At 40.0% G+C, this 13348-nt stretch overlaps 1 protein-coding gene across 1 annotated transcript in view; it reads right to left on the bottom strand.

Annotated features, from left to right (window-relative positions):
- Positions 1–1073: 1073 nt before the first annotated feature.
- traf4.S (TNF receptor associated factor 4 S homeolog) overlaps positions 1074–13348 on the bottom strand; it is a 42054-nt gene continuing 29779 nt past the window's right edge. Inside the window, exons 2-7 of the mRNA XM_041583318.1 lie at positions 10216–10267; positions 9211–9315; positions 8323–8484; positions 7537–7698; positions 6556–6711; positions 1074–3577 (exon numbers count right to left, since the gene is read on the bottom strand). Of these exons, the coding sequence (XP_041439252.1) occupies positions 2945–3577; positions 6556–6711; positions 7537–7698; positions 8323–8484; positions 9211–9315; positions 10216–10267 (1270 nt within the window). The 3' untranslated portion in view covers positions 1074–2944. The remainder of the gene's footprint in view (positions 3578–6555; positions 6712–7536; positions 7699–8322; positions 8485–9210; positions 9316–10215; positions 10268–13348) is intronic.

Below are 13348 nucleotides of genomic sequence, written 5' to 3'. Positions count from 1 at the left end.
TAGCCCCATGTCAGATTTCAAAATTGAATATAAAAAAATCTGTTTGCTCTTTTGAGAAATGGATTTCAGTGCAGAATTCTGCTGGAGCAGCACTATTAACTGATTCATTTTGAAAAAAAATTTTTTTTCCCATGACAGTATCCCTTTAAGTGGAATGAGCTTTCTAGGGCATAACAGCGATATTTTTAGAGGTTGCCTCCAACACCAACTTAATTTCACTCAGTTCAAAGCTCTTTGTCTGTAGTTGAAACAAAATATCCAGCTTGGTAAATGGCCTCAGCATATTTTCCAATATTTTTAAGGTATTGGTGGAATGTAATATGTGTGGGACTGGCAGATAAGATGAATGCATTCAATGCCTCCCTTGGGAAATCATGTTTCTCTCATTAGCCCTGTTGAAGCAATAACAAGTTTATAACAATTCTCAAATAAATCAGATGTTGCCACAAATCTGTAACATTAAGCAACATTTTAAAATGTATTCTTGTTCCTATACATCAAGACTTCAAGGTTCTACAGGTAAGCCACGTAGTACAGACCAAAGAAAAATCTACGGATCTAAATGAACAGGTCTTCAAGTTTATATTCAGGTGAGTTGGACACCTTCATAAGGGCCTGTAGAATTCATTGACCATATGACCATGGATTTCAAACTCTTATTCAGCTTTAGGAGAGCTCTCCTAATTCACCAGATACTATTCTGGTATAATCCTGCAACTCTTATATGTTTGGGATGAAAAATGGGCAGATAAACAGCTGAAGGCAGATAAGTGATGGCGCACTGTCCAGCAAGGACATTAGCTTCTATGGCTGTTATATGCAGCAGAACATAATAAGGAGTCCTTAATGAACATTCATTTATTATTGAATGGCACCTGCCATTTATAATATTAACTAAATCATGTATTTAATCCTAGGTGTAATTAAGAGATTGCATTCTGTGTTTAATTTAGGATACAGACTACTTGTGTAATAATTTGATTATAAAGATGTTCAGTAGTTCATAGGTGTCTTCATCCTTTACACTTACTTCCATGATCATCATCATCATCATTCTTTATTTATGGGCAGCCATCTCCGTTTATAGGATCTGCCTGTTATTGCTCTGTTGGTATACACAGTCTATTCCACAAAATTTTTGTTATGAACTATAGGCCGAGTTATTACCTTTCTATTGCTGAATCAGCAGAATCAACTGTACAGACAAGAACTTCATCCCAAAGAACCCAAGCTTTACATACTATATATTCCCCTATTCCAGCAAAACAAACAAGGCCGGTTGGAAGGACAGGTAGATGAATGTTCTGCATGTTCCGCATCCCTCAACCAACTGGTGAACCGCAACTTGTTTGTTTTTTTAGGGTTAAGGTGGAAGGTGGTTGCTGGGAAGTGGAAAGGGCAGGAGATAAAGACCCCTAGTCTGCAGCAGTACTTGTTGCACCATTATATTGTGTGCTTCAAAGTGCCAAGTGAGCTTCAGGCACATAAGACTATATGCAGCTATATGTGCTGCAGTGATTTACATCATTTTTATTGCTTTTTCTATTTAGGGCAAAGATAGCCAACAAGTAGCTACAGAATTCTCACAGAGCAATCAATCCATGGATTCTTGGTCAAAAGCAGTTTTATCTTAGCAAAAAATAGGTGTTATATTTCCACAGTTCTGAAGGAGATCTGTCTAAACCTGCAATCCCTTGGCAGCCATTGAACTACAACTTCTGTCATGCCCAAGCGCCTTTTGAGGATTGCTGGAGGTTGTAGAGATGGAGCAAGTGGGGTGGCACCGGTTAAGACATTCCTCCTTTAAGGGAATGGTTTTGCACTGTTGGCAAATAGGTTATTGATCCAATAATAAAAAGACCTATTCTATTTTAGGATATGTACATACTGCTAACTATAGACATCATACTGTACATACAGAGCACTCTCTTCACACCACTGTTCAATGATTAAAACCAAGAGCTTAAAAAATTCAGTTGAATCAAAGGCCAAAGGATCCAGAGCATTTAATTATCAAACTGTTAATTACAAAAGCGTAAAAAGTATATAAACTTAGAAAATGTGTGCTGTCGTGTGAACCAGTATACAAACAAGGTCATCCCCACAGGTCCTATATGGGCCCACAGGACACAGTCCTGTTATTTCACAGAATATTTGCATTTAATGATGCATTAATTGGCCATAAATGTGAAAAATCTTTTAAATCAGAGAAGGACCAAAGAACACACTCATTGCGAGTGCTGCAAGTTACCTAGAAACACACACGGAATGTTTCCCATTGTGGTTACACAATATTCCAGCACCATATAATTTCCCTTGAGGTAGAGCATCCATACCATCTGCAGGCTTCCTAATGGAAAAGGCAAGTCTCTCAGTTCTTCCTCTGATTGGACACTTTGGCTTCATGGTAGCACCTAGCTGGTTGGATAGTTCTCATAACAACAATCTCCCATGAGAATGTGAGAACCCTAAGCTTTGAGGCAACCTAGAGCTTACTTGATGTCATACAGACAAGTTTATTTTCCATCAGGTCTTGGAGATGACTTTGTATAATGCAAGAGGCTCCCCAGATTTCTTTTTTTTAGGACTTCTTTCCAATCATTAAGAATCTTGTTCAAAAGCTGCAGACCAGCTTTAAAGTTCCATGCTCAGCCTTCCAGCACAGTCTATGCTGACAGTATCTCAGCCCATTTCTGTCTTAAGTCGTTTCTTCAGAACTGAATTCTCCAGAATGCAACCTGATTAGGCACAACTGTCTACTCTCCACAGGGGTTCACAGTTGACTTGGTCACAGAACCTCATAATAAAAATGTACAAAGGTGTGAACACTCCAGCGTCTTGTACTCCTTTAGTGACCCTTCTCCTTCATGGAGCTTGGGCACCCATATTAAATAAACTCTTCACAGAGCAAAGTTCAAACGGAGTTCAGATTTCAAGTATTCAATTACACAATGATCTTTTGTGGGATTTCCACTGATGCTCGTAAGAATATGGCATTATCGCGTAAATAATTTCGTTTCCTTATGTCCTCATTGGAAATAAACTTAGGATAGCCGAAGCCAAGGGTGCTTTCATCCAGTGAATTTCTGGAACAAGTGGGCTTTTGGAAGTTCTTCCAGTTGGGGTCAGGGTTGAAAGTTTCTGTTACATGTTGGGGCTTGGACAAGGATGGGTCACTTTGGTCAAGAAGGGAAAAGGTGACACGATATGAAAAGGGCCATTCTAGTAGGTTGTCATATTCCCCAGGTAGAACCCGTATGTACACAGACAGATAATTTCCCTCTCCACTGCCATTTCCATTTAGAAAGGCAGAAACCTGAAGCCTGTAACCATATTTGTGAGTGTAGAAGGTTGGGCTAAAAGACTCATAGTTGCCTCTGACCTTTGCCTCTTGCACTTTTCGGGAGTAGTCGCTAATCTTCCAGATAAGCACCCCTTCACTGCTGACAGACAGTTCCTCCACTTGTTTCCTCAACTCCAGGATTTCTTGCCTTTGTCGGCTGACGAGGGAGGACATCATGCTGAGGTGGGATCTCATGTTCTCTTCCAGGTGTCGGCTCATAGTGATCTTTGGACTCTAGTTAGTGGAAATAAGTTCCGTTAGATTTTCATAGCCATACATATTAATAAACCAGACAATATTCCCAAATAACGATTGGTGGCTGAAAAGATGAATACAATACAGAAGCAGAAACATTTAAAACATCAGAATGGCAAATAAACATGATAGGAGATATGACAATGGGCTCAGTAGAAACACTTTTGATGGACCTTCTAAGTGACAATCAATAATTACAGGAATAGTGCAGTACGAAATAGAATTCAGACTCTGCTGAGGACCAACCATCAGCAACAATTTCCTTATAAGGGAATAATAACTAAAATCTCTACCATTTATTATGATCACAAAAATTAAAACAATTTTGGGATTGTGGCTGGCCAGTCGCTTAACTGTTTTAATTTCCCTGATCTTCTAAGTGATGCCCACCTATGTTTGGCTGCATGCAAGAGTTCTTTCTCTGCTAGGCAACCAATCACCATAAACCCTATGCCCACTGCGAATCAAGTGATGTTCAAGAGGTTATTCTTGGGTAGTAGTGTATCCTACACTGATAATATGTTGAGTATGATATAAACCTACATGTCAATTATATTCCAACTATAAAAACAATAGAGATCTGGAAGAAAAACTCAATCTTGGGTGTCAAGAAATTATACTTTTGGGTAAAAAGGTTTCCCCCATAAGCATTTTTTGTTTTAGTGTTCCCATACCTCTAAATTCTGAGAAAGCTTAGCTCACAACATATAGGGCCTATTTATAGCCGTGCGCCTGGTCATATGTGGCTGCCAAGGTGCATTTGTGTCTATATGTATAACTTGCATTAAAATAAATTCAGTGCCATATGCAAACGTAGCACAGCAGGCTGTTATAAATGATTTCTGCAAGATAAGAGATTAACATGAATTAACACCTCAAATGCAGTTTTTCCATTAGTCTGCAAATAAACAAACATATCCTTAATTAGAGTCTGTTTCCTCTGCTTTCCATGGAGTTAATCCAAGTCTCTTTTGGGATCAAGTCATTATTTTGTAGTAGGGGTGCATCGAATCCAGGATTCGGTCCGGGATTCTGCCAGGATTCGGATCCGGGCGAATCCGTCTGCCCTGCCGAACTGAATCCGAATCCTAATTTGCATATGCAAATTAGGGACAGGGAGGGAAATCGCGTAACTTTTTGTCAAAAAGCAAGGAAATAATAAATGTTTTCCCCTTCCTTGTAGTAACATTGTTTAACCTTTCCAACAAATTACTTGTTTCACTTGGATGCTCCATACACATGAACTTTTAAAATTCAGTTTTTTTTATGCTAATTTGATTATATGGTGAATAAATTGGGATTAAATGATTCCAAACACACAGCCAAAGAAACTCTCAATTGGTTTCAGAGAGAGAAAATTAAACTGCTAGATTGGCCCAGTCAATCACCCGACTTGAATCCAATTGAAATTCTATGGAAAGAACGGAGGATCAGAGTTCATAGAAGAGGCCCCTGGACCTTCAAGATTTGAAGACAGTGTGTGTGGAAGAAGGGGCCAAATCACACTTGAGCAATGCACGGGACTATTTTCTCCATACAGAAGGCGTCCTGAAGATTAATTTTCCTCCCTCGGCAAATTAATCAACTCATATGGTTTCCACTACCACCTCTATGCTGACGATACTCAGATCTATCTCTCATCTCCTGATCTCAACCCAGAACTCCTAACTCGCGTCTCCTCCTGCCTGTCCACTATCTCTACCTGGATGTCACAACGCTACCTTAAATTAAACCTCTCTAAAACTGAAATGGTTCTCTTTCCTCGAACTAACACCAGTAACATCCCGGAAGTATCCATCATAGTTAACAATTCCACTATCACCCCCTCTCCCCAGGCCCGGTGCCTTGGGGTTATCCTAGATTCTGTCATTCACTCCTCATATCCAGTCACTTATTAAATCATGTCACTTCCACCTAAGGAACATATCCAAAATACCATCATTTATCACCCAAGACGCTGCCAAAATTCTTATTCACTCTCTCATCATATCGCGTCTAGACTACTGTAACTCTCTTTTAATTGGCCTCCCCCTCCAGAGACTGTCACCTCTCCAGTCCATAATGAACACTGCTGCGAGGCTCATACACCTCAGCAACCGCTCCTCCTCTGCCTCGCGATTCTGTCAATCCCTGCATTGGCTTCCGTTACCTTTCAGAATCAAATTCAAATTAATGACACTGACTTTCAAAGCACTTCATAACTCTGCTCCACCCTACTTTGCAAGGGCTGCACCCCTCCTCTGGAACTCTCTCCCACGGTCTGTCTGACTTTCTCCCAACCTTTCTGCTTTCAAGAAATCTCTTAAAACGCACTTCTTTCGAGAAGCCTCCCCTCACTCTGCTTAACTACCAAACGCAACACCACATACAGTACCACATTTCTCACCCACTTAATTCGATCTTGCCCACTCCCACACCTTGTGTATTACTCCCTTCCCTTTAGACTGTATGCCTATACATAGGGCCTTCCTCACCTTTTGTACCTGTATTGATTGTGATGTATGTAACTCCATATGTTCTATGTATGTAATTCATGTGATTTAGTTGTATAATCACATTTACTTTACAGTGCTACGCAATATGTTGGCGCTATATAAATACATGTTAATAATAATAATAATAATAATGTCATTACCAACAAATGCTTTTCTACCAAGTATTAAATAAATTCAATAAGCATGTTCAATACTTATTCCCTGTGTTATTCCATTTTATTCCACTTAATTTAATTTATGGACTTATTTGTTTTGAGTTCTTTGTCTGTCACTAACCCCATTAGAAATATATTTACTGAGAAAATCTTTGATGTGTTCACTACTTATTTTCCCTGCTCTATATACAGACAACATGTTATATTGGAACGATATTAAAGTCCTGTCTTCCTGTTGCTACATATTCACTTCTCAACAAAGACTTTTCTTTTATTGCATTAATGAATGGAAACCTCGAAGTCTTACCCGGTGTTTGCAGCCAGAGTCTTTAAAAGGGCAAAGCACAAGGGCAGAGCTGCAGCTCTCCTTTATATGGCTGCTCAGGTCTTCTCTTGCAATGCTTGATACTCCACACTGATTGGGACAGGGAGTTGGGTACCTTGGACATTGATACTGGTGACTCTGCAAGATGATATTAAAGTGTTGTTCATGGACTAAAACACATATTTTACTGGAAATGATCAACTAAACACAATCTATGTTTACGTCTAGTAGTCTGGATATGACAATGATGTCCAGAATGAACCATTTCGGTTGCAGGTTGAGACCATTAGCCGAACTGAAGCAAAATACAAACCCCTACAGCCTTGCCTTGCACAGCCAACCATAAACCTTCAGTCTGGGTGTATATTTCAGAATCATATGATACAAAATTACCGTATATACTCGAGTATAACCGTCCCGAGTATAAGCCGAGGTACCTCCAAAAACTGGGAAAGCTTATTGACTCGACTATAAGCCCAGGGTGAGAAATGCAGCAGCTTCTGGTAAGTTTCAATCAAAAAATTGAGGGTTTCTGCTCCCATTGGAGATGCCGGCGACCATTCTTGGACGCCGGCGAATATTCTTGGAGACTATTCTTAGGCGCCGACTACTATTCTTAGGCGCGACTACTATTCTTAGGGCGCGGGCGACTATTCTTAGGGCGCGGGCGACTATTCTTAGGCGCGGGTGACTATTCTTAGATGCGGGCAACTATTCTTAGGCGCCGGCGACCGTTTTTGCGCTTGACCCGAATATAAGCCGAGGTAGAGTTTTTCAGCATATTTTGGGGGCTGAAAACTCGGCTTATACTCGAGTATATATGGTATACAATTTTTCTTCTATTAATTGGAACACATAAGACATTTCTATTTGTGAGCACATATCAACACAAATTTGTGAGCTATAAGGGCCCAGTAGGCCAATTTCTGAATCCCATAACCCAGTTTGTTTTCAGTGTCTTACTTGGATAGTGTCAAACACAAACTCCTTGTTGCAGTAAGGGCAGGGCTGGGTGCGCTTGGGGCATTCCACCAGGGAATGTTGAGACAACACGCGCCTCATCATGCGAGCGCCACACTTATTCTCACAGTACACACTTTCCTGGGGACAGCAGCCTTGGTGTTCCTGGAAAAACAATCAGTCCATAAAAGGATTATTTTGATGTTTTTATTGCATCTGTTGCTAAGTCGGTAAAACAAAAGCAAGAACCCAGTGCAGGTATTTTATAAAAGTGCTTGTGAATTTGGCATGAACTATCCAATTGAGCTTGACAATAAGAAGGTTGATGGTTCAAATATCAATTGCTGTCTTGTTTGTATCTGCCAAACTGTTGGGTTCATTTACACCCCACACACCGGTGAATTGTGCCGTTAAGCCGGGACCCACTCCCCATGGGCACATGAACTTGCGCTCCCTGCACCCGATCGCTGCTCTCTCCTGCCCTGAGCGTACAGCAGACTAACCAGTGTCGGACTGGGTGGTCCTGACCCACCTGGGCTGCAGCATTAGGGCCCAGGCCCCCTTTTCCACCACCCTCCATGACCCTCTGATCCACGCTGATGTGGGTAAGGGGGCAGAGGGGGGTTGCGGCTGGATCAGAGGGTCATGGAGGGTGGTGGAAAAGGGGGCCTGGGCCCTAATGCTGCAGCCCAGGTGGGTCAGGACCACCCAGTCCGACACTGGTTAGTCTGCTGTAGGATGTAGAAGTAAGGACAAATGATTCTACAATGAAGAGAAAGCAAGTCTTACCTCATATGCCTCCCCAGTAAAGTCAGTCCCGCAGAACTCACACCGTACTTTGCGCTTTGGGCAATCGTGCTGCATATGCTCCGGCAGGTCTCGGCGAATCAGTTTGGTGCTGCAGCGGTTCGGGCAGGGAATAACATTGAAGGCACAAATGTTGAGGTGAGTCTGAGTAGGCGAAAGAGCAATTAGAAGTCAAAGATTGGGCTTTTGTGCAACTTCAAATGGCAGAAACATTTTGGGACTATTTGATGAGCTGTTGTTTTTTGTTTTTCAATAGGTTAAATATCTAATGAGTAATAGGTAAAGCCCAAATAAGTCATCTGGTTCACTAGCATGCATACAAACACACACACACATACACACACACATACACACACACACACACACACACACACACACATACACACACACACACATACACACACACACACACACACACACACACACACATACACACACACACACACATACACACACACACACATACACACACACACACACACACGTCTATAACAAGTGTTGTGACTCATTAAAAAGCGACACATGAATACATGATGGTTTACGGTTAGTACTGGATATGCAGAGCAATTTGCATTAATTAATGGTTAGCGTCTTAATGAGAAGGTATTAATAATAGAATCCATCTCTCTGTTTCCCATCTGAAGGGTCACCTACATAATGAAGGTAAAATAAACAGCTTCAGTTTTTCATTAAGTATCCCCCACCCCAGTAATGTAATATACACTGCGGGGCCCGGGTGCAGGTCATGAAGCCGCCCCCTCCATAGACGATTTTTGCAGGAATTTCGCCCCAAGAAGCACCCCAGGTAGTTCCGCCACTACCCCACCAAAATAATAGTCAGATTCTTCATGTATCATTCTGTCTTCTCACCTGAAGTTGCTTTAGCTGCCCACTCCAGCGACACCCTTCTTCGCTATGTATACAACGTATAGTCAAGCTCATGACCTGGGTTTCTAAGTCTCGGTCTGGATAAATCTATTGAAAGAGAAAGAAACAAGTCAATATACAAAGCAACAATAGAGGAAACCCCTTTCTGGGTTAGACAGATTATGAATATGTGTTGGACAGAATGAACACCTGCCAAGTAATGGGGTTTGTTACCAATGCTAAAAATGTGGAAACCAAGAGCAGCTGCCAGTTCAGCTGTGACCCAATGAAGAACAGATCTGTCATGAAATTCCCTTCAAAACAATCCTTAAATTTATTCTGAGATCAGTTGTACTACAACACTCCACTTATACATAGAGTCACTATGAGTGGAAGGAAACTGAATATAAATTGTGTTTAGGGAAAGACGCAGTGAATATGAACTTCTTACTGAATAAGGATAGGCTGGCCTGGTAGGACAAACTCAAGTCTCCCAATCACAAGGGCCACCTCTCCCCCTGCTACAGCCACCACAATGCCCCTTTCTCTGCAACGTCTCAATGCTTTAGTGACTTTTACTTTATCTCCCTTCTGTGCTGGGCTTGGACACAAAACACAAAAGATTTGTTTGTACTCCTGTATTTATAAAGGAGCCTGGAACAGAAGGCCTTTGTTGTGGGTCTCCTGGGTTCAGCATATCGTGGTTCTGAAGCAGTTTTATTTGGCAGATATTCAGTGGTCAGAACTGCCAGGGGCAATTGCAAATGAGATCTCCAAGAAAAGAACAAAAATAGAGGCCTTTAAAAATGGTGGAGAACAGATCCTTCATGCCAACAAAATAACCCTTTCTATGGCCTTGGCCATTTTATAGTGTGGCACAATCTGCTTCAATGTTTTTGCATTCTTTTAACACTAATATAAAAAGACCTCCATGAGGGATAAGCAATGAAAAGGTCAGATGAAACAGATGCAGATTCAAGACAAAGCGGTTACTGTTCTTTTCGTTACCTTTGCATAGTCCAGAGGGAGCTGATCTTCTGGACATTTAAATACTCCTTCACTGTCGAGAAAAAAAGAAATACAGTTAAAGTTGTGCCCATTATAGTTTGCCCAAGATTTGGCTGTTTGTTTTTTTGTTTTTTGTTTTTAAATACACCAGTCAAGTACAAACTGTCAGGTGAGTGCTAAGGGGCTGATTTATTATGTTTGAAGTTTTATAAACATTATATATATATATATTACACAAAATGTACCCCATATATAATATATATTATTATAATATATATTATATAATTTAGGGTTGCCACCTGACCGGTATTTTACTGGCCTGGCCGGTAAAAATTATGGTTGATCCCAATGTTATTAATAGGGAATAAAGATAAATCTATAGGAAGGTCAGTGATCCCAATGTTATTAATAGGGAATAAAGATAAATATATAGGAAGGTCAGTGATCCCAATGTTATTAATAGGGAATAAAGATAAATATATAGGAAGGTCAGTGATCCCAATGTTATTAATAGGGAATAAAGATAAATATATAGGAAGGTCAGTGATCCCAATGTTATTAATAGGGAATAAAGATAAATCTATAGGAAGGTCAGTGATCCCAATGTTATTAATAGGGAATAAAGATAAATATATAGGAAGGTCAGTGATCCCAATGTTATTAATAGGGAATAAAGATAAATATATAGGAAGGTGAGTGATCCCAATGTTATTAATAGGGAATAAAGATAAATATATAGGAAGGTCAGTGATCCCAATGTTATTAATAGGGAATAAAGATAAATATATAGGAAGGTCAGTGATCCCAATGTTATTAATAGGGAATAAAGATAAATATATAGGAAGGTCAGTGATCCCAATGTTATTAATAGGGAATAAAGATAAATATATAGGAAGGTCAGTGATCCCAATGTTATTAATAGGGAATAAAGATAAATATATAGGAAGGTCAGTGATCCCAATGTTATTAATAGGGAATAAAGATAAATATATAGGAAGGTCAGTGATCCCAATGTTATTAATAGGGAATAAAGATAAATATATAGGAAGGTCAGTGATCCCAATGTTATTAATAGGGAATAAAGATAAATATATAGGAAGGTCAGTGATCCCAATGTTATTAATAGGGAATAAAGATAAATATATAGGGAATAAAGATAAATATATAGGAAGGTCAGTGATATGATCCCAATGTTATTAATAGGGAATAAAGATAAATATATAGGAAGGTCAGTGATATGATCCCAATGTTATTAATAGGGAATAAAGATAAATATATAGGAAGGTCAGTGATCCCAATGTTATTAATAGGGAATAAAGATAAATATATAGGAAGGCCAGTGATCCCAATGTTATTAATAGGGAATAAAGATAAATATATAGGAAGGTCAGTGATCCCAATGTTATTAATAGGGAATAAAGATAAATCGATAGGAAGGCGGGTATTTTTTTCCAGAAAAGGTGGCAACCCTAATCATATTGCATATATATATATATATATAATAAACGCAAGTGTACGGGATCTCTAAGAAACGGTCCGTTCCAGCACCAAAACATCAAACGCTGATAATGTTTTTAGTGACAATCCGAAACGTAAAATCAAAATGATCTCATTCTCTTTTTTTGTCTCTTCGGGAGCCTCACATGTGGTCCCATACGACTTATAAAAGCTATATATTACAGTATATGTTGGTGACATATAATAGTACAATAACACAAAAGTGTACATTGTGGCAAATTCACTAAGCGCCGAAGCGCCTAACGCTAGCGTGAATTCGCTAGCGTTAGACATTTTCGTTACTTCGCAGATTCACTAACGGACGCTGGCGTAACTTCATTAGTGTTACTTCGCACCCTTACGCCTGGCGAATTTGCGCAACGGACGTAACTACGCAAATTCACTGAAGAGCGCAGTGTTCTGAACGCTACCTTTTACGCCAGACTTCCTTCGCCACCTCAGACCAGGCGAAGCGCAATAGAGTAGATAGGGATTGCTTCCAAAAAAGTGAAAAAATTTTCTAAGTCCCAAAAAAATGCTGGCGGTTTTTCTTTATTATGGGTGATAGGCTGAAAAAGATCGAAAACATTTTTGGGGCTCCCCTCCTTCCCCCCTACATTTCCTAACTCATGGCACCTTAACTATACAGTGGGCACATGTGTAGGGCAAAATAAACATTTTATTTGCTGTTTTGAAGGTTTCCCAGGCTTGTGTAGTGAAGCTTCATATTCCTCCATTGTAACTTCAATTTGGCGCCGTATGCAAATTAACCATCGCTAGCGTAACTTCGCTTTGCTTGGTGAATTAACGCTAGTGCAACTTCGCAACCCCCTGAGCCAACTTTGGATTTTAGTGAATTTGCGGAGCGCTAGCAAAAATACACCTGGCGAAGTGCGGCGAAGCGAACGCCAGCGCAACTACGAATCTTAGTGAATGTCCCACCTTGTGTCTACTGATACAGCATCCTCAATACGTTAAAAAATAGTTGCGTTCACTAATAATAAGTTCATGTTTACATGACTTTCTAGTGGACTTAGGGTATGAAGATTCAAATTACGGAAATATCCATTATCCAGAAAACCCCAGGTCCTGAGCATTCTGGATAACAGGTCCCATACCTGTATTACTAATTCTTTTCTCACCACATTATGTTACAAATACACTGCATCTATACATTCCCATGACTGTACATATTACTCTCCCCTGGCATTTTATTATATTATGCGATAATAAAAGCAATGATCCAACCACTGGATCAAAGAAAAACAAAAACCCTCCCAACAAACACACTGAATTCTATCAGCCACTGGCCACCATATGGTTAACGTTTTCTCCTTTTGCTGAGCCACAGTTAAGGTCATCACCCGGCTTGGAGCACTTTCCAACAACTTAAAAAGGATAGAAAAGATATTTATAGGGTGGATAATGTTTAGCTTCTTTGCGAGGAGCCCACAGGCCGACCATAATGACAGAACAGGAGTGAAAAGTCTGCCCTTTTCAGACTCTGTGCCCCATTTTCTACTTTCAGCAAAAAAAATAAAAAATACATTATATTTATATATATACACAAAATGTAAAAAGGTGTGTGTTGCCTTTAATTTCTCCATAGTGGGAGATGTTTGCTGTCTGGCCCTGG

The sequence above is a fragment of the Xenopus laevis genome, chromosome 2S (genome assembly GCF_017654675.1).
Source record: "Xenopus laevis strain J_2021 chromosome 2S, Xenopus_laevis_v10.1, whole genome shotgun sequence".
NCBI classification, from domain to species: Eukaryota; Metazoa; Chordata; class Amphibia; order Anura; family Pipidae; genus Xenopus; species Xenopus laevis.
This window is presented reverse-complemented; position numbering and strand designations above follow the sequence as displayed.